Below are 22,346 nucleotides of genomic sequence, written 5' to 3'. Positions count from 1 at the left end.
GAGAAAAACATGAGAAGCTGGCTTTTCCCGTGCAGAGTGATAGATCCAGCCTGTGAAGGGCTACTAGGGACCCCCCTACCCCACACATTGGGAGGCTGGGGCCTAGAGGTGGGTGGCAGTGGGTGAGGAGCACTGAGTTGGGACTGGCCATTGATGTTTACAAATGGGTCCTGGTACTGGAAAGGTACAGAACCACTATGTTGTTATGTGTTACTGGGGAGTTTGCTGGAGAGTTCCCACATTTACATCTGGACCTGTACCCCTTTGCTGTTCTCCTGCCTTCCTGTCTTTAGCCTGTTCTCACTGACGTTTTCCCAAGGCCTTTCCTAAAGTAGTCTTTGTTGTCTGTTACTGGATTCTATGCGATTAGTTAAGTGGCTGATTTCTGTTTCCCCCTGCCCCATCTACACAATCAATGGTAAAGTTTTTGGCTCACTTCCAGGTGTCATTTTTATTTACTTAGGGAGGGAAATGTTTTAATTTTACTCCCTTAACATTGCTGTGTGGGTATTGATGTCCTGCCTAGAGTGCATCATGCCTGTTTAGGAAATGCATGCGGGTGCCCTGAAAACAGTTATCCTTTAGAAGCCTTGACACTTATACAGTGACATTTTTAATGGAGTTATAACCTCCATCCATCTTCACACTTCTGGCCCACATTCAATTTTAAAGGGAGCTGGGTGCTTTGGTGCCTCTGAAAATCTCACTGGATGCCTTTCTGCATTCTTTAGATACATAGATTCCTTTAAAATTAGGCACTGGGTCACATTTGAAGATGGGACTTAGTAATTTATATCAGAGGTTCCCAACCACCAGGCTGCAGCCCGGTACCTGGTCGCAGCGGGTTGGCTGCAGGGTTGTGGCACGAGCCCCACCGCTCAGAGCCCCATCTGTCCACCTGGGTGAGAGGCTTCCAGGGTCACAGCTGAGCTTCTGGGGTTAAAGCTGATTGGCATGGGAGCCCCAGGAGGGAGGCAGCCAGCTCTGCACACCCCATTCCCACCGGGCCGTGGTAAAAAATAAAAGGTTGAGAACCATTGACTTAAACTTTGCAGTGATGAGCAAAACAATATCCGAGTTCTTCTAAAAATCTGGACCCATTCTCTTGTCTAAGAAAAAAACATACTTTTCTTATACCTTTCTTTTTTTAAGGCAGTGACAGCTGCCTGAAGGTGAGTTTTGGGGAATTCTTACCAACTGCTCTTTGTGGTTGCCAGCGTTTTCCATAATGTGTACCCAACATCCATCATCCAGTCTACTTAAGGCTTTTTTTCAGGTTATTCAATTAAAGACATTTTCTACTTGAAACTGTGCCTATGTTATAGTTTTGGAAATGGGCCAGTTCACTTGTCTGTATACCCGCCCACACACACTGAAAATCTGTTTTTATTAAAGTTTCTCTTGCTTTAGTCCTCTTCTGTACATATATATTTTTAAAAGACTTTATTCCCTCTGCATGCTTTTTTACAACCTCATCTAAACAGAATTTTAAGTTAGGTATTATTTGAGTCAGTCTTTCAAATATCAGAAGTGAAATCCTTCACTTCCTGACATTGGTAGGTGGTTTCACTCCAGCTGTTTCAAAGCATGTGGAATTTAAAAAAAAAAGCTGCTGTCTTTCCTCCCTCAGTCTCCAGTAACCAAATTAGAGACCATTAAAATTGGGTACCTAGTAGATGCAGTCTTCTAGATAGAAGTTAAACTAATGCTAAAAATGTTGAATTATAAAGAGGTTATATATAAGAGGGCATTGTCAGAAGAAGCTTTGTCATCCATAGTAAATGTCATTTCATGTACTGTTCAGAATCACCAGGGCAGTTCTGTTGCACAAGAGCAAAACTCTTGAAAAACCACTGTTATGCTACTCTAAATAAAATAAAAGGGGAAAGATTGACAATTATTTACTAACCATCCATGACCAGCACAGCTTACACAAATCTGCTGAAAGTCCTGCAGCATCATAATTGGATTAGTCTGAGTACACCAGACTTCTACAGAGAAGAGCAAACTCCAGGACAGGGAGTGTGCAGGGGTAAGGGAAAGCAGCAAAAATAGTAGGTGTGCCACCTTTTGAAGTCTACCTCATGTTATTCCTACTCCCCACTTAACTAATTGTTTGATTGTGAAACACCAGTTTGGGTTTGAGCTTGAAGTATGTTTACTGTGACTAAGACCCTTGGACTGCTTTGCAAATATCATTCTTGCCATTGCTTTAATTAAAGGGATCAAAGGGGAAATGACTATGATTCCTCACCATGGTAGATGCTGGTGGTCTCGATTCTCTCCTTTCAACTTCTGTTAATTGTGCAGTTGATTATACTGTCTCTTATTATCTCATATTTCAGTTTTTCTGGAGCAAGGAAAATGTTGAGGACCTGATATCTCTAGAGCAACTGTTAGATTAGCAGGTTATTTCATGTCTTTGGATGAGAAGAGCTAAAATGTAACCCATTTCTAGTAAAATGGTTTGATTTGACAGATGATAAGCATCTTTAGTGCTCTGGATAACAGGCACCTATGAGAGACTTTGTTTTCGCAAACTCTAGGTAAACCACCTGTGGTATGGCAACAGTTCTGGGAATCATGAAGGACCCTAAGCATGCAGGGATTGTCAGCCTATGGCTTGTGGGCTGGATCTTGCCCATGGAGCCATGGGACCCAACCCGAAGCTGAGGGGCTTCAGCAGCATTTGGTGGCAGGAGCTTTGCCCTTGCTGTTGCTGGGTGCTTTGCCAATGCAATGGCCAAGCACTGGGAGAAATGGTGGCAGCAGCAGGTCTGGTGCTGGCTGCCACAGCGCTTGGTCATTCCAGTCCGCTAGTCAAAACTGTTGCCAACTACTGCAAGAATGTACAAACATCCTTTTTGGAGAGATGTGGAAAGATTTCTGACAAGGATGAACGCTGCAGGATGCTATTCTCACTCTTGTGAGAGAATGAGTTTTATCAGATTAAAGAGTAGGAAGTAGAAAAAGTTGATGTGGACCAATTATTCAACAGTTCAAGTATGCATTGCGTTGGATTATTGTTGCTCTATTTTACTATATTGGTTTAGTTCTGCTTAGCTAATCAAAAATATCCTTCCTTGTGCCAGAACAACCAGATGCTAACACCAGTAGGCAGTTTGTCTTCACTTCGTGGAAAAGGCACAGTCATCTCTCTGTAATGAAGCCAAAAAAAAAGCCAAGGCACCATCCCTGCCTTTTATGGGCTAGCTAGAATAATCATGGAAAGATAGTTTTAAAACAGTGTTTCAAACATATTTCTCTCACATATATGTGCACTCTCTTGGAGAGAGGCAGTGTTTATATAGTATGTCTAGGAAATACTGGTTCTTTATGCTAACAAACCCACTACTGGGTATTTTCTGTGAACAAAATACTGTAGGTTACTGTAGGACAGGAGAAATATAGTCATCTGAACAAGTCAGCAGGCACGATATCTGCTATCCGTAATAATCCCTTCCAGAAAACCACGCTCTTCATTTCTTTTCTAAGTGAAAGTACTTGGGCATAGAGGGATGGGCGTGGGAGTAAGTGACTGATAGGCATCTTGGCTTTGGAAAGACATATGTAGCTGAGGAGTTTACAGATGTCCATAAGTGAGGACTAGCATAGGATTGTTTGAAGGCAATGCAAGGACCCTATGAAATCAAGGATGTAAGGCATCTACATAAACCAAGTGAGCTGCAATCTCCAACAGATAGGACTATTTTTTTGAGTTCCATTGTTCTCCCCTTTTGTTTCACCATGTGAAACAAAAGGTGTTTTTATCAGTGCTATGGAAACATGGTCACCCTTGTACAGAGCACAGGAAGAGAATCACTGAAAAGTACCTTGAGCTGAAAGGTTGGGGCATAGTTACCAGTAGTAACTGGCATTACAGCAACACCAGAAAGGATGAGTTTGAATAGGAGTCCTTTTGTGTTGTTAAAAGCAATGAGTGCTCTCAGAGAAGTTGATGGTTATGAGACAGAAACATACCGTCCAGCCAGACATCTGCTTTGACCTATGTAGAACATCAGGGAGGGGTAAAAAGGAACTTGTGGTCTCATGGCTTTTTCTCTAGGGACACTCCTAACTGTGTCAGCTATTCTGCTCTGCTGTGTGTAGACTCATTTAAAAGCAGGACACTTCCTACTGCCCTGTGAAGATAAGAAAAGCATAGTAGCACTTGCAAGAGGAAGAACAGTAGTCAGATCTTGTGCTAAGGCTCCTGTTTCAAATCTCTTGCTTCCTAGTAAGCATCCTTGAGTACAATATGCTGGACTTCCACAACATGTGGCCCTTTTCATGGAATACACAAGTTTTGTGTTTGTGTGTATGGGGAGGGGGGGGGGGGGGTCTTTTTAACATAATACTATAGTCATGTTTATCAGTCAGATTTTTTCTGCCGTTAGTCACGTAAAACTTTTATTGCGACCAGTGGGAGCCTTGCCTGGGTAAAAACTCTAAGGTGTTCAGAATGGTTACGTTTAAATAAAATATCTGCAAACCTTCCTTCAGCAAGCTGTGCTCTTAATCATGAGCCCTCTGAATAGTTCTGGCTTGCCTGTAAAATGTGTAGCCAGTTGGCTTTGATGTGTAACATTTGTGCCATGAAAGGCCTTGAGATATTTGGCAGCTACTTTCCCTCATGACCCAAGTCACTTTGTTTTTCTTGTGCGGTGGATTTGCTCAGGATTGTTATGTTTTCTTTATTTTCAAGAAGTCAGGTATTTCATCTTAAAATCAGGGGGGATGCGTATACCTAATTTTTCATTGATTCAGAAAACAGTTAATCTCAAAAACTGTCTTCATATTAGAAAAGTATAGGACCCATATCTCACTCTAATCCCTATCTACAATTGCATAGCCAAATGTCTGCAGATTTTTGAAGCAGTTTTGGAAAACCTTTCCCTTTCCACTCAGCCCCTCCGATGCCCACCCTTCAAGAAGAAAAAAGTCTGAGTGTTAAGTCTGGGGCTTGAAATCCATGTTGTTATGCTGTCTGGGAAGAATATAATATTGAGGAAAATTTGTAAGTTTCCTAAAGGGAAAATACTTAGGAACCTGACAGTGTTGCTTGCTTGTCAAGTGACTGCTGCTTGTTATGCTGACCGATATTTTTTTCCCTGTGGGCTTTTTGTGTTACTATATGTCTGTCTATAGCTATCTCTTCTCTTTTGTACTTTTTGGGTTGTTTCTGTTCCAGTGAGCTAAGAGTCAGTCTTGTTCTGTGTTTGTACAGCACTTAACAGTGGGCTTCTGTTCCCAACAGGTGCTTTTAAGTGATGTGGTTATACAAATAAATAATAATAATTAGGGGCAGGTAATATTTCCTGGTTAATGAGGGGTGCTAACTTTTTTAATTGCCATAAACCTAGCACAAAGGAAGATGATAAATACATTATTATTTAATTTTTAGATGTATAAAGATGCAACATTTCAGCAAATGTTGTTTCTTTTGAACAACTGTATGACTCTTGAAGGAATTTTTTTCTCTCTGCTCAGAAAAGATCTCTCTTCTTGATGGCTGGTGACTGTCCCCTAAATCTTTAAAAAAAAATGTCAGCTTGTGAGGCACTCTTATAGCTTGGCTAGAATGGTTCTGCAGCCTGCCTGAGTGTCCTGAAAGATAACTTGGGTTAATACAGAAGCCAACCTGTTTCTATAATTCTCATATTTTACTTATCCAGTAAGCAGGAAGGTTCCAGCAGCTGTTTCTTTTCAAAGGCTGATGTTCCTTTTTATGTTAGTGAATAGTTATGTAATATCTATGATGAATGTCAGATCATAATTTAAAACCAGAAGAGTTAATGGACTTATGTTGAATGTCATTGTTATATACTAAAGACTGCTGTATTTATTTTTGGCAAGGTATTGGCTGTAACTATGTGCCAGTGAAGACTAGTATGTAGTAGCTTTTGAAAGGATTTCAAAATATAAAGTAAATTGTAAAGCTCACTGTATTATTAGTCTAATGTGACAACATAGTAATGCATTTAGAAATAAAGCTATATATTTCCCTGGAGTCTTGCTGACCCTTGTAGGTGAGATACATTTACAAGCGACTCTAAGTTAGGGTTGACATCAACAGAAAGATTTCCATTGATTCTTGTAGGTTTTGAAGCCAACTGAGATAATAAAAGTTCAGTTTACATATGTGATAAATCCATGCTGGGTTTTATATGTGGATAAAGAATTCTATCCTAGTTTGAACTGGTTTTTGTAAATTTTACCTGCCTTCTCCTCCTGCCCCCCTCCCCACCCCGATCCTTGCAGTAATCCTGGCTATAGCTGAGATTTGCAATTTGCAAATATGTAAACCTATTTTTAGCATGTGTGCTGCAGAAGCATTAAACTAGGAGTTAACACAAACAAATGCCTGGCAGATGTAATACTAGTACTTGAGGGTCTTGCCTCCCAGTCCCCATAAACACCTAGAGAACATACAAAATAGAGTATAAATTCTTGATTATATCACAACTCTGGCCATTTTGCAAGATCTTCAGTGTTATTTAGGAACTTTGGGTAGAGTCCTGGCCCCACTGATGTCACTAGGAGTTCTGCTATTGACTTTGCAGAGCCAGGACTCGCTCTCTTGTCTTTAAAGTTTGTGAACCAAACGTACACTTTGGACTTGAGAGTTTTTACTTTTTGGATAGCAATCCTTCAGTTCTGCTGAGCTCTCTGATCTGGATGTGGATTTTGGCAGGTGTGGTAGTACAATCTGTTCTTGTGTGAAGCATTGGATTACTGCAGACTGTTAGTAGTAGAAAAAAAAATGCATCGAACCCCAAAATAAAATTGTCTAATAATCTGTATTACATTAAAATTGTTCAGGTATATACCTTTTTGGTCTGATAAGCTGCTTTTCAAGATTAGGATTTGTCACTTGTGTTTGTTTCTGTCCCTCCCCCATGTTTCTATCTCGGGTCCTTTGTGGACTAGTTAAGTGGCCAGTGTTTGAAGTAGAGCCATCACAAAATATAACTGAAATGCTACATTTTACACATTTCAGGATATGTATCTTTTTTAGCTTTGTAACTTTAAGTCAAAAGATTTCCTTCCTCTAGTATTAAAGAGAAAAATGACAGGATCTTTAATCAACCTTCCTATTCAAAAGAAGTATTTAAAAAGATCTATTAAATATACCTGTTTAAGTTCCTCAGATCAATGAACCTGGCCTTATTTTGTACCCTGGAAAACATAAATGATACAACCTTAGTAAAGGGCAAAGTAAAAATATACTTGGGGGAAGAGTTTGCTTTGTGTTCTTTTTAAAGGGGACACACTAGCAAAGGGAATTGTCTCTTTTATTTTCTTTTTGTATCTATACATAAAGTAATTAATTACAACTTTTTATGGCCAACCTTCTACTTTTCTCCTCAGTAACCCTAATTTAAAGTATCAGCCATGAAGCTTAACTGACTCTTATTGTTTATTTAATTTTTTTTTTTTTTAGTCTTGAATACATGAATGTCATTGAAAGGAAATGAACATGCCGTGAATGTCATTTTGAATCAGCGTTTTGTAGGCAAGGCCTTTTCCTAGTTCCTATTGTGATGGCATCTGTTCCGGTTCTCTCTCCTCCTTCCCCCCCTACCAACATCTCCTGATAATTCCAAAGCCTGTATAATTCTTCAAATCTCCTAAATTCCAGGCAGTTTAATATTTTTAAGCAATTCTGGGTGAAAGTGTAACTATTGTTTTTATACATTTTAAAGATCTCATGTTATCACTTGTAATGGTTTTTGTTTGCTTTGGAGTGGGTAGTCAACAGTTTCTGTACGTCTGTACATTCTGTATGAAATTATTTGGAATGTTGGGAATATTAATATTTCTACAACTGTCAATGACTGCCCTAGTTGTAGGACACCACCAAAAAAAAATAAAAAATCAGTGAAATAACCACTGAATGATTAAGTTTTACAATAACAACAGGTAGATTAGTGAACTAAAGCAGAAAGTGGTTAGGTTTCCCTGCACCCACCCCCTCACCTTTCCTCCCCCTGAAGTTGGATGTTTAAAGTTAGACAAGGTTCTTTGGGTAAATGTGGTGTCTTTTATTAGAGCAACTGGATAGTTTGAAAAATTGTTCTTTGCAAGCTTTTGGGTACAAACACCCTTCTTCAGGCATAGGGAGAGTCTGCTGTTTTGTGTTATCCTGGATGGAATAGAAGCTAATATGCAAAATGCAGGTCTGCAAAAATGTAAATGCATGGCGGTGAGGATCAGGGGCCATGGGAGACGATAGGTGAGAGACATGTAGGTTGCAGAGATGGGGGGATGTTGTCCTGGTGATAGAACGTAGCTGGTAAAGTGTAGTGAGGTTATTGAATAGAAGGCAGGTTTTAAATGCGCCTGGAATCCAGTGTCTATATTTAATCCATGATTTTTTGTATCCAGTAAATTTATAAAGTGAAGTTCATAGGCTCATCTGTGAAAGGTGTTTTGTAACTTGCCTTTGAGGATTAGAACTAAGAGATTGGAGAGAGAGTGGCTTTCTTGTGAAAAGTGTGCATCCACAGGTGTGTGTGTGTGTGTGTGTGTGTGTGTGTGTGTGTGTGTGTGTGTGTGTGTTCACTCTGGTATGCAGTTCTTATTTGGTTTCTCTTACATATTTTCCATTAGCATTTAGTATACTAGATGAGCAAGATGACATTTCTGGAGGTGCAGGTGTAAGATCCAGGAATGGTACTGGTTCTGTTGTGGGGTGTAATTATTGTGGAAGTGGTGGAGATATGGTGACAGGTTTTACATTTCTTGTACTGGTATCGTCTGGATCCAGTCTGTGTGTTTAGGGCCATAGGAAGTTTGCTTCTGGTGATGAGATTGGTGAGGTTTGGTGCTTGTTTAAAGGCTAGGATGGGTGGTTCTGGGAAGATCTCTTTAAGAACTGGATCTACTTCTATAACACTAACTATAGATATTAGATTTATGGCACATTATAACCCGCCTGCCGTCCAATAACCCCAGGTAACCCCTCTACATTTTTTACCAGCTACATTATCACCAGGTTAGCTTCCCCCCTTCCCACCTATCATCTCCCATAGTCTCTGCTTCTCACTGCCACACACTTGCATTTTCACAGACCTGCATTTTGCATATTGGCTTCTATTCCATCTAGGAGAACGCAAAACAACAGCAGACTCTCCCTATGCTGAAGAAGGGTGTTTATGCCCTAAAGCTTGCAAACAGTGGTGATGCACAGGGGTGCATGTGCACCCTCTCACAGTAGCATTCCCTGCGTAAGCAGCGGACAGGAGGGGCAGACAGGAGAGCTGGTGCCCCCCCTGACGGCGCCAGCTGGGAGTGGGGGTGCCAGTAAAAGCACCGCAGGCCCTTCTGGGTGCGTCCCTGGCCCTCCCAGGAGCACCACTGGTACTTCTAGGCAGTGTTCCCTCTTACAGCCAGCTTAGAGGGCACGCTACTTCCAGGTTGGCGCATACAACTGGCCATAGGGGGACCCCAGTTGCTGACTGGCCACCCATGCCTGCACTGAACAGTTTTTCCAACTATTCAGTTGGTCTAATAAAAGATACCACATTTACCCAAAGAACCTTGTCCGCCTATGTCCTTAGACAAACACGCCCACAACCAACACCCATGGCCTAGAGGCAGACATTACACAAACTGGTCTAAGCAATCAGAAGCTGCTTTAAACTTGTAACAGAACAAGCATTAAATACACATAAACCAGTTTGAAGATGACTGAAGCCAGGTTGAGATAAACCTGGTTGAATGTAGTATCAGACTTAACTTTGGGTCTAACTGGTGTATGCAATATCTGCCCCAGACCCCTTCCTGGTTTAAGTTAAACCAGAGTCCTCCAGCATCCCCAATGCTTTATGGAGTGATCTGCTAGAGCAGAGCAGGGTTAGCCCTGCCCCTCTCCTTCCTAGCCGAAGCACTATCGCTGCTTTGCCTGGCTGAGGGACTGCAGCAGCTGCCAGGCTTCCCCCTTCCCACTGGCTGCTCAAGCAGGGTTCCCTCCTATCTCACTCCCATGGCAGGGACCCCAGCACAGGGCCCCAACATCTGGCCATGCCCCCCCAATTCTATCCAATGCTGAGAGGTGGATGTGTGGGTCTAGTTTCACTGGAACAAAGGGCAGGCAGCTAGTGGCAACACTCCTGTCTCTTGAGCAGCGAGCAGGGAAGAGTCTGGGACCTGCAGGCCAGGGTGAGGGTTAAAACCCCTCCCTAATCAAAGCATCCTGGCCACACCCACCCTCCTCAGCTCAGCATTGTGGAAGAGATGGGAGGGCTGCTCTAGCACCCCCTGGCTTCTAGCCTGAGCCACTGCACATATGTGCCTGCATTTCTGGAATGAAACCTGCAAAGATTAGACTAGCCTGCAAAGATTGAATCCATTCAGGCTCAGGCTTTTTGAATGTCTGTCCCTAGCCCTGATGTCTAAAGTTAGGCACCTCAGTGAATGGGACAAGTCTGTTCTTTTCTACAGAGAACCTGAACAGGAAGTAGTTGGCACTTCTGAAATACTAGCCATCTATCAGCAAAAATGGTTGAGAGGGGAAAAATTGATGTGCCATCTTAAATGACTTGTCAAAGGCATACAAGTAAACCAGTTGTAGAACCGAGAATAAAAGGGCCTGACAGTATAGGTTCTGCATTACTCACACTACAGCTTGCTCAATCTGATATTTTTGTTCAGCTATATTCTTCCAATCCTTTAGCCACTGCAGAAAAAAGATAGTATCCTTTTATCTTAAAATAAACTTCCTTCAAAACTGTGTGTTTGTATGTGTTCTTTCACTGTTTGGCACTTATTATTTTAATATGTTTAGTGGCAATGATTAAAGAGACATTTCTTTGAATAAGTGGGCGTGTTTCTTTTGGGTAGCCAGCATTTACAGACTAGCAGTTTTGTAGTTCACTTGAGTAATTGCTGAAAATAAGACTATTCCAATGAATTATTGGAATGAGAGAATTCTTAAATTCAGATATTGAGCAGAACAGTGACCTACACTTCCCCAAAATTGTTACAAAGTAGTAGTAATTTAAAAATCCTACTGTTTCAGGACCCAAATCATTCTTTGACTCTTCTGTATTGCAATTTTCTCTGCTTCCATAATAGGAAGTGCTCCATGGATTGGCTACTCTTCTTCCGTCTCATCTTCCCATAGGCCACTTCATACTCGCACACCATTTCAAAGCCTTTCAGCAAGCTATTTCCATTTTAGTTTATGTATTTATTTAAAGCAATAATATGAAGCATATGGACCCAAAATACAGGACTGTGCAAGTCATTTCTCTCAGGACTATATTTTAATGAGACTAGAACAACATTGTTTCCTTTTTTAAAGAAAAAAAGGAAAAAGAAAAATAACACTAGCATGTTTTTTTTATTGTGTTCTTATAAATAGGATTACTATGCCCACACAAAATGAAAGGCCAGACTAAAGATATTTGGAGTATCCACCGATTCCTCAGCATGTTTGATGCCTCTCATAATTAGTTAACAAAAATCACTAATCACTTTTTCAAAGCAAGTATTGTTCCTATGCAGTAGACACTCAATTCCTCCTTTAAAAGGAGTTTATTTAATAGGTTCTTCACTTCCATTATCTGCACAATAATGTAGTTCTCTTTTCAAGTTCTATATGGAAACTTCCACCTGATAATTTTCATTGATCAAATGCACATATGGATTGTGCCTTGTGCTTCTAGGCAAAAGCATATGTGGTACAACTATGACTCTTACTGCTGGTATGCCCAACCTACTAGTTCTTAGGTCACATGAAGCTTCTACAAATGGTTGATCATTTCTTATAGTTAATTTGACCAGCATCAGTATTCTGGGATAACTTACCTTGTACAGTAAGTCTCCAAGGGCCAACTCAAAGCCAGTGAGATTGAAGTGATGTCCATCATGGATTAATCTTTGTGAAATACAAACAGCAGATGTGTCTCCACCACATCAGACCATGGTATGGAGCACTGTTGTGAAAGGACTCCCTGCCTACTTGTTTCCAAGCCATGTATCAAAATTGTGATGTAGCCACTCTTTCCTTGCGTATCCACAATGCTCAGTCCTGAACATTGTTATTAAAGTTGTCCTGGACATGTTGGGCACTACTCCAACAGCGACTATGTTACTGCAGTTAGAAGCAAGATTGGAGCATGACACATACCACTGCTAGCTTAGAGGCTACTGAGAGCCATGAAGGTCTGGTAGCATGGACTCCAGCATGGGTTAGATATCCAGGTAGATGGTCAGAGTTCTGTTGAATTCCATGCATCCATCTCTCTCCTGCTAACTAGATAAGGACCAACTTGGGTAGACTAGTAGAGGCTATGGTCATGTTTCCTGAATGCAGTTAGACTTGAACACAGTAGGTCTCTCTTTTGCATTAGAGAATCATCCTGATCAGGCGTTTGGCATACTTTTGTTTTTCTCCGTAAGGATTTATGGAAGTGTAACAGGGGGCTGTCGGGGCCAGTCCACCACTGGCCTGCCCACCTGTTTCTGGACCAACCGCACACTTCACTCACCTGTCACACCTTGTTGTTTCTTAATTGGTTCTAATTGGGCAGGAGGCCGCCCATTCTTGCCCCGATGCCAGGGGGCACCATCTGCAGCTCTGTTCCTCCCCTACTCTGCAGCCCAAGCCTCACAGAGGGCATCCAGGTGATAGCCTAGCCTACAGCCAGACCAAGCTTAGCCCACTTTGTTAGGCCTCAGACACACACATGTATTCATACCACCCTCCTCTCACTAGGGCCTCTCACTCTCTACCCCCTCTCACAGGGTCTTTCACACATCAATAATTTATACCGCCTTGCTCCCACAGGCTTTATCTAGCATACACTTTCAGCAGCAGACATACCATCTTTTGGTTCTCTCCCACAACCCTCACTAGGGTAGTGGCTAGCCAGTTACTTGACCAGGGCCAAGCTTGCCCTGGCCCTTTTCAGGGCAACTATACACAAGCACCAGGCTCCTAGCTCTCTGGGGCTCTACATCTTCTGCCCCCTCCCTGGGGCTACAGGGCTTCCCTCCCCAGTGGGGGCACAGGTGGCCATAGCCATTCCTGGCCTCAACTGCTACCTACAGTGATGCGAGGGGTAGGGGTTATTGAGGCACTGCAACCCACCTTCCACCAGTGTGGTAACTGGTCTGATATTTCCCTGGAGGCTCCCACACCATTAGGAGCCCCACCAGGCCACCCACTTCCAGCAGGATGTAGTTTTAAGTCATGCCTAAGACCAAGAGCCTCCTGTTCCTACCTGTAGATGTTCTCATACAACAGCTCAGCCAAACAACATTTCCTACTTGACTACCAGTAGCCAACTGCTCTGTTTATATAGGCAGCCAGTGTCTCAAAATGGCTGCTGCAATCAAGCACCTGCTGGCTGTTTGGCTCAGCCCTTAAAGTGGCAGGCACCAACAGTGCCCTGTAACAAAAGTCATCGGAGATGAAACTGAAATACACAATTTTGGAATAGTTCATAAATGTCTCACCAGAAATAAGTTCCAGAAAAATGTTAATAGACAAGCCAAGATAATCTAGAATTGAATAGAAAGGTAATGTTGAAGATCACTAAAGAAGAAATTTCAATTATTGACAATTAACATTAGCACTGGTACCAAAGCCAGCTTCTGCTTGAATATGAGCAGTTGACACAGTTCAGGAAGGAACCTGGTGTCATCCCATAAGGATAGGCACAGCAAAATCCCCTTCCTAGTGTCAAGGAATGGAGGGAAATTGCAGAGTGCAAAGTACGTAGCAGATTCTATTGGCACCTGGTGTGGTGCTGATGATATTTTCCCCCCCACCAGCGTCTGGATCAGCCTTTCAGGTGGGCGGAATCTGGTCCATGATCTGTGCTAAGCCTCTAGTATAAAAAGGGTCTTAGAATTTAGAGCTAGGCCTAGAAGTCTTTTTTTTTTAAGACTGAGACATGCTGTTCTCATCACTGAGGAAGGAAACTTTTCCACTGTTTGCAATTAATAGCGGAGAGCTAAAAGTTCCAACAACTGCTGGCATGTCATGACCAACATTAGCCTTGACAGCAACCCTCAAGCCATCGGTCATCATCAAGCATACCACTCTGGCCCTATTGAAGGCACTGAGGTCCACCATTACAGACAGTGAGAAACCATTTTCTTTTTGAGGGAGAGCCTGAGGCTTCCGTACACAGTAGCATCAATGACAGATTTCCAATGCCAAAATAGCAAGTGGAATTGGATCCAGTGTCCAGTCTCATCACCCAAATATTTCTTTTTTCTTTGTCAGTGGATGAAGTGGTATCTTTGACACTAGTACTGGCAGCAAATGACTTTCAAATGTTTGAGGAGTTCCTTGTGCAGACTGCCAAGACTTTGGAACTTTTCTCAAAGAATTCCCACAAGCTGTTCAACATTCTGTTAGCTTCTGGTCTAGCCAGGATCACTTTCCCTATTTTAAGAGGGTCTACAACTGTCAGATAAAACCTTGTGCCAATTGTCAGTTATTACAACACTGACAGCAAAAAGAGCTTATAAAATGTCTTCTACTTGCTGTAGGCTGGGCTCCTTGGTTGGCTTTAGAGAAAATATTGAGATTAAACAAAAGCATGCTGTAGATTGCATGCATAGACTGTTTACCTACTATGGAGGAAGGCTTTGGGTTTTTTTGGGGGGGGGGATTAGTTTGGGGGGTTTTGTTTTTGTTTTTAGGTTTTTGTGTAGCTTCTTGTAAGCTAATTTACAGATGAATCCTTTTCTTGCAGGATGTACACTTACCTATGGCCACCCACATGGTGCATAGGCAGTATCGAAGATTTATAGTAGGGCCAAATCATTATTTCCTTGCAGAAATTTCCCCTTTGGAATTTTCATGGCATCAAGAGTGTTCACCAAATATCCAGTGGTCATGTTAGTGCATGCATGGAAGTAGGGAATGTATATATGTGTACCTGAAAGACTGGCTGATACACAGGAACACAGCAAGTCCTGCTACCACTGGTATTTATGCATTTGCATTCAATATTCACTGGGTAAACAGCTCTTAGCCCATTAGGCAAGAAGTAACAGCCAGAAGCCAGGACCCTCTCATATGGCAGTGTCAGCAGCTTCGAATAATACTGATTTAGCAGAGTCTTGGTCTGCAGAGGAAACACGAGCAGTTCAAACTTTAGTCCTATTTAAGGTTCACCATTGTGCTAATTTTTATACTGCCTTCTCTCACCCTCCAATATCAAACCCTTTTGAACCCTTCTAACATTCTTCTTCTTACTTGATGTCCAGTCACAGAGGCCCCAATTGAACTATGGTCAGAGTGCCTTGTTTATCACCCTACAACCAACATTTTCTCATGGCTATTACCTCAGTAAAGAGTAAGCAAACTCCAGCATCTTAACGCTGGATTGCCTTCCATATCCTTCCAAAAGATATAAGGTTGGTTTTATTACTAGAGACCAAATTAATCTCTCCAGTGATTTTAGAATTCCATCCAAACCAACCCATTGCCTTGCCAGTCTTTCCAAAGTGAAGTTCAACACTGGGAGAGTAGAAGCTTGATGCTTTGAAGACTCCAGGCCTTATGATGTCACTTGCTAAACTTGCTTGTGGTCCTTAATTCTTTTGGTGTAATGTCTGTGAGAGTTTGCTTGTGGTACAACTCAGTGAACTAGAGGAAGAGGTCAGTGTTCTCAGTTCCTCCCTAACAGTGATGTTGGTTTCAGGATGACTAATCCACACATTTATATCCTATATTTATAGATTTTTATTTCCTTAATAATACCAGGCCTTTTAGGCTTGTTGTCTTTCTTGGTGGATGGATACCCAGTGGAAGAAAAAGTCCAACCATTTGATCACAGAGAATCTGACACTAGTAGTCAAAACAAATTCTGATTGCCCATGAGATGTTCACCTTTATGGGGGTTGCACTTCTGACAACCTCTCAAAGAATCATAGTTACTGTATGACAAATAACCAGTTAGTTTCCATTTAGAAAGAATGGTTAACCATAGAGGGCCTAAGGTATTTTTGTAATAAATGTTCCACATTGCATATTTTATTTTATCTGCACTCAGATTTTCTATGTACATCACATTTAACATATTTATCAGTCATCATTTATTAATAAGACTAGATTAAATATACGCCAGTATAATTATAACTTGCATGTTCATTTCAAGTTTAGAAACAGGCCATTGAGACCAAAATTGGAATCTAAATTTCAGCACAGAATATTCATAAACTTCTATATCATTCCCTGAAAAACAGCATTTTTCACAAATATCATAATCTAACTTCAGTGAGTCATCATGATTCAGTCTGCAGCATGGTTGCAGCTACTTCAAAACTCTTTATTTCTGGCAGCATTTTCCATTTCTCTGTTGTGCTGTTTAGGTAGTTCTATGAAGTGACCCCCCCCAAAATATCAGCCACATGGTGCTGCTGCTTGTTCTGTATGCGTATGTGGGCATCTACAATGTCTACCTAAATTCTGCTGTAGATTGTGTGTGTTAGGGATTCCATGAAAGAAAATGGATTGAAAGTCTGGAAGTTGCATTTGTACTTTTAAAGAGTAAAAGAACTGTGATATCAACATTTTAACAAGTGACTGTCATAAAATTCTTCTCAACCATAGTCTGGCCTGTGATTTTAGAGATATGGGGGGATTAAAAACTGTTTTCCTCTTTAAACAATAAAAATATTTCAGATACCTTGTTTGGGGATGTTGCCTACTCATATAGTAAGTCATCACATATTGAAATACAGGTTTTTGGAAATGCTTATACTTTTTTTTTTAGGGATCTGTATTTATTTCTATAATTGAGTCTTTTATTAGAATATAATTATGATCAAGTCTGTTTCCCTAAGCATGTATAGGGAAGATATATCTATACCTGCCTACATAGCAATCCTTATACTACTGCCAGGAAAAAAGTTCAAGCTATATGTTCCCTCTGCATGTGTTTCACAGTGAAAAAGGTGTGCTCACCACTAGAGCAGTTTTGAGCATACCCATGGCCATTCTTAGGTGCATGCCATAAACTGAGGCATGCACCAAAAAGCAATTTTATGTGTACTAATAAACAGTATGTGCAAGAACAAGTGGATAGGGCCTCTTTATTTGTGGGCATCTTGGGGTAACTGCACTGGCAGTATAGGCATACTCTTTTTGAATATGTTCCATGAAGTAGAAGAAGGCTTTAAATAACCATCTTTTGTGAGCCCCACAAATGTAATTGCTTACAGGGATCTTTCAGCACTATGTGGAGAAGGGGTCAATACTTGAAATAGAGAGAAATATTTCCATTTATTCCATTTTTATTGTTTTATCTGAGCCTTTCTATCTGGTGACTTTGCCTTATGCCTTGGATTGGAAGCTCTGGTAGGTTCCGGTACTTCCTTTCAAAGACATGTAGATGAAATCCAGTAGATATTTATACTTCAAAAAAGAAACTGTCAGTTTGGAAATGTATATCTGAAGAATTAGCATTAAGCAACATCCAAAATGAACAAAGAAACAAACTCTGAATCATCATAATGTCTCTCTTTTTTAGGTGAAAGCTATGTATGTGCATCCAATGAGCCATATCGCAAAGTTGATTATACCAAGAATGTCAATCCAAACTGGTGTGTGAATATAAGAACTGGGTCCAGTCGATCCTTGATGTCTTTGACAGCTACAAAAAGTGAAGTGAAAGAGAGTAAAGATTTCATTAAACCCAAGCTGGTAACTGTTATTCGGAGTGGAGTGAAGCCACGGAAAGCTGTGAGAATTCTGCTGAATAAGAAGACTGCACATTCCTTTGAACAAGTCTTGACTGACATCACAGAAGCCATTAAGTTAGATTCAGGAGTTGTCAAGAGACTTTGTACACTGGATGGGAAGCAGGTAAGAAAACAAACCATCTTGGATAATCAATAATTATGAAATTAGGATTCTTCATTTTTTATATGCTGTCATAATTTTCAGTCTTGTTAATAAAGTTATTTCCGTATTTCAAGTTGTATCTAAAAGCCAATTTCAAAAAGTTGTTTGTTTTTAAATATAACACATATTATAGTTATGGAAGATGTTCAGACTGCATTTTGAAGAAAAGTAGAACAGTTGATAGTTTTAATTAGCAATCATGCTCTGGTGCTAAACAAACACTTGGGTATCTTTTAAAGTACCTGTCTTTATAATCTGGAAATCTGGAACTGCCTGGTAAGCCTCTTGTTCTTGTTATGTGTATGTATTCCTGTATTTCTTTTATGCTGTGGAAATGCTTCAAATTTTAATGATAAAATATTTGAAAAATTAATTTATTTAGAGTAAGCCAACAGCAGCGAGATTGATTTATAACAGCTAACAGTTCTGTAATGTTCTTGCTTGTCATTCTTATGAGTTTTAATTGGATTTGTTAACCAAAAGGAATATTTCGTACAAGAGCAATTAATTTTTTTAAAAGCCAAAAACTGTGATTTAGTCTCACTTAATTATCTAATCTGTGATAAAGGATATTAATTGTATTTTAACAGTATATGGATTGCCATCCCTTATCCTCTCAGAAGTGGGTTTGACATTTTTCAGGCCTGAATGGAAACAGATTAGTAGGAAAAAAGTGAAGGAAAGAGCTTACGTGCATTTCCTCAATAACACAAGTGGCTTGTGTTTCCAGTAAATGGTTGCTTCCACCTAAAGATAGTAGGGCTATGTGAAACGTCAGTCACTGATTCGATTCGGAGGAGATTTGGCCCAATTCGGCGGCTGAATCTCCGAATCCAAATTGAATCAGAAGACCCGTTAATCTCTCCAAATCGAATTGGAAGCCTCCGACAATTCGACCACAGACACAGCTTTATATGCTTTTTCTACATACCTCAAGGTACCAAGTGCGGCTCGTGAACGCTGAGCTGGTGGGGCGGATCAAGCATCCCATGGGAGCGAGGGGGGGGCCCCCCATGTGCTTGGCAGTGGACCCAGAAGTGGACCAAAAGTACTTCCGGTCCACTTCTGGGTCCATTGTAGAGTGTGCGGGTGGGGCCCCTGCCCCCAAACTCAGCGACTGGTGCCTCCTGGGTCTGGGAAGGCACTCGAGGTCCCCCCATGGCTGATTGCTGAGCCAGGGGCATGCGAGGGGGGTCCCCCACTGAGGGTGTGGGGAACCCCTCCTTCACGCTTCCATGGGATGCTCCATCTGCCCCACCATCTCAGCGTTCATGAGCTGTGCTTAGTACCTCAAGGTACATAGAAAAAACATATAAAGCTGTGTCTGTGGCCAAATTGCTGATTCTCCAAATCAGAATCAAATCTTCAAATTCAGATTTGGCCGAATCAAATTGGGACAGTGATCTGAATCAGTGAACCGAATCACTGTCCCCCGAATCAGGCCGAATCCAAATCCAAATTGAATACTGCCTGCTTTGCACACTCCTAAAGGATAGTACAGTAAACATTTAGTACCGAAAGAGAGAATGTGCACATAGATCAAAGGAATATGCGAACTTCTTACTGAAACTGTCTTTTGAATCCCTCTTCTCCCTGCTATGTCATTTTCCCCACCCATTACTACTTCTTTTTTAGATTTCATGGACAATTTATTTCAGGCCTTCAGGCATTTTCCCTGGAATAAATAATCTAAAATTCCAGTAGATGACTGTGACATTAGCACATTAGTGATATCACAGGCGTATTGAGGAGAGAGCCCAGTTCATTGGGAAGACTTTGAAATTCAGTGAAGAGACTTTATACCGGCATTAATAGCTCCTCCTCCTGCTACTGGATTGAGGGCATGGTGAGACAGTGACCTCAGTAATAGTGATGAGGAGGCTACAAGTATTCTTGGGTGGAATAGGCAGACTTCTAGATTGCTTATCACTGCTAACTTGCTACTTTCCTCTTTTTTTCAGCGATTAGGAGATCCATTATTGTCTTCTCTGCCTTACTGTGTGATTTGTTTCAACCATGGAAGCAAGCACATGTAGATTGCAGCCCCTCTCTTTTTCTTAAGGAAAGGGAATCAAGATGTTATCAACTTTTCACTTTCCAAATTGAAACTAAGATGTTAGCTTCTTTCAGCACAGCACATTGGTAATATTAGGTTCTTCCCATGTCTAAATGTGCATTATGCTAAGGTCCTGAGATGAACTTGAATTGAAACTGAATTTGAATAGACTTTGCCCCATTGATTGAACTATTTGTTAAAGTCCAGCTGCCTTTTTTTTCTTGGTTGTACAGTTGTACAAGGCCAGCCTTGAGATCATAAGATATGACTGTTTTGGGAAGTTCCTTATTAGACCTGCTTATCACCCATGTGAGGATATAACTGGGAATGAGTCAGGTTAGAAAGGTTAGCAGTCTTGCAACAAGATGCTGGGTTCTTTACCTCATTGTGTACTGCTGTTTCTGCCAGTTCTGCAACAAGTACGTGGTTCCTAGTGAGGAAAGTCACCTACTGCCTAGCTTTATATCCTGAGACATAGTGGAGTCCCTGCACAGGTAACCCTATGAGTTCCATAGGTTCAGGAAAATTAGAGCCTAGTGTTGAGTCCCTTTGTGCTAGCTAGTAATGATTCTGCCTTTCTAGAAGGCATAAATGTTTTTTGCCTTGTCTGAAGTCCTTGTCTAAAGTGTGTCTGATTCTGGCATTTGCCATTGCTGCTTCTTTTTATTTTTTTATTTTTATTTATTTTTTGGCCTTTGTGAAGTGTACATTGAAGTTGGCACCAAGGGCATTGTAGAGGTTGCAGATGAAGAGATGCTTTTCTGCCAGTTGCCAATTGATGGAAATTTCTGAGCCCATTTTCCCTAATGTGGTAATTGCTTAGCCTTCTAAATCTGCTAGGAAGGCAGTTCTTTTATGTTGGTGTCCTACTGCTGGCAAAGCTTGAAAGGCAAATTCTTTTTCAAAAGCTGTTTTGTAAATGGCTACGTTTTTGTAAATGCAAAATGTAGCTTTTGTGTGTTTCTTTATATTGTCTCCTATAAATAATATGGAATTGTAGTTGACTTTTTTAATGTAAGATATTTAGATAGCTTCAAAACAATATTTATCCTTCTTCAGAACATTTATCTTCATTTAAAAGTTTAGAAATTACTTTTTAATTCATTAAACATTTTGCTTTTCAGCTGAAAGATTACACTTTCGTGGAAAAACTGATCGTGAAACTAACGATCTATGATGAAATTTCCCTTTTAATTTTGAGCAGTATAAAGGATAAGAATATCTTCAAAATCTTTTATGGTTTTTATTTGGTCAGACTCTCAATCCTTTGCTATAGCAACTTGACAATAGTAATGAATAGAGAAAAGCATTCAGGTTAAAGATTTTCTTGATATTTGTGCATAATTAGAGTCAATATTAGGTCCTAAATTACTGCATTCAGTCAATTACAAAATGAGGGATTTTTCCTCATTCATCATGTGGAAAACAAAGCCTCATTGTAGAATTGAGTATGGGAATGCTCCAGCTGGGAGGTGGTGTTCCCAGCTGACCTGGGTGCAGGGCCATCATAGAAGTAGTGGTGGCACAGAGGTTCTTCCTTCTAGTGTCTGTTCTCTGCCTGATTCTCCTCCACCATTGGCTGAGAGCAGGCTTTGAAAAGAAGAACCTGTGCATTGCTGTCATTGTCCCCTGTTGATGAAGACAAGAGGGTAGCCCATAACTACTCTTGCCCCACATTGCTGTGTGTGAAGCCCAACTGAGCCAGGGACAGGGACAGCAACAGCGACAGCCGTGCACAGGTTTCTACTTCCAGTGCCTGCTCCCAGCCAGCAGAGGAGCTGTCAGAGGGTAGCCAGGGAGGCAGCAAACACTGGAAGGGGGAACCTACATGCTGCTGCTGCTGTTCCTGGCTCCCTGCACAGCTGCTTCCTGTAGCGTGGGTTAGAAGTGGCTCTGGGGCTCACCCTGCACTAAGAGCAGCTGGGGACAATGGCTGGAGTGAGAAGCAGGTAGTGGGGGTGACAGGTAGTTGGAGGGATAGGCATCAGGGTGCAGAATAGTGGAGGGGCAGGTGACATGGGGGAAAGGGGCAAGCTGCTTGCCTCCCCACCATTGTTTGCCTCCCCTCTGTCAGGCCCTACTACTGCTTTCCTCACCACTTGCCTCCTTGCTCCTGCTTTCCTTGCCTGAGTGGTGGAGGAAATAAATTTTAAATGACTTCCAATAATTAGATTTTTTACATGGAAACTTACAACAAATGTATAATTTTTCCATTAATTATTGTGGGGGGCAGTCTCCTTAAATTTGAAGTAATCTCAGATTCTGACAAATACAGTATAACATTCGGTATAGTAGTCTTTTTCCTCCCCCTCCCTTCAGTCAGTTTTGAGATGGCAGCAGCGGCGGTCCCTCAAAGTTGAGGATGACGTCCATCAGGCTTGATGGATCCCCAGGTGACTGAGGAGCCTGATTCTG

At 41.3% G+C, this 22,346-nt stretch overlaps 1 protein-coding gene across 4 annotated transcripts in view; it reads left to right on the top strand.

Annotated features, from left to right (window-relative positions):
• Positions 1-22,346, top strand: part of DCLK2 (doublecortin like kinase 2) — a 158,452-nt gene that overhangs the window by 2,113 nt on the left and 133,993 nt on the right. For all 4 annotated transcript variants that reach the window (XR_001371475.3, XR_001371478.3, XM_014593442.3 and 1 more), the window contains exon 2: positions 17,502-17,836. Coding sequence is in view for 2 of the 4 variants with exons in the window: in XM_014593442.3 (XP_014448928.1) it covers positions 17,502-17,836 (335 nt within the window). In the remaining 2 variants the exon portion in view is untranslated. The remainder of the gene's footprint in view (positions 1-17,501; positions 17,837-22,346) is intronic.

The sequence above is a fragment of the Alligator mississippiensis genome, chromosome 2 (genome assembly GCF_030867095.1).
Source record: "Alligator mississippiensis isolate rAllMis1 chromosome 2, rAllMis1, whole genome shotgun sequence".
In the NCBI taxonomy this organism is placed as follows: Eukaryota; Metazoa; Chordata; order Crocodylia; family Alligatoridae; genus Alligator; species Alligator mississippiensis.
The sequence above is the reverse complement of the archived record's forward strand: the minus strand, read 5'-3'. Positions and strand labels throughout refer to the sequence as shown.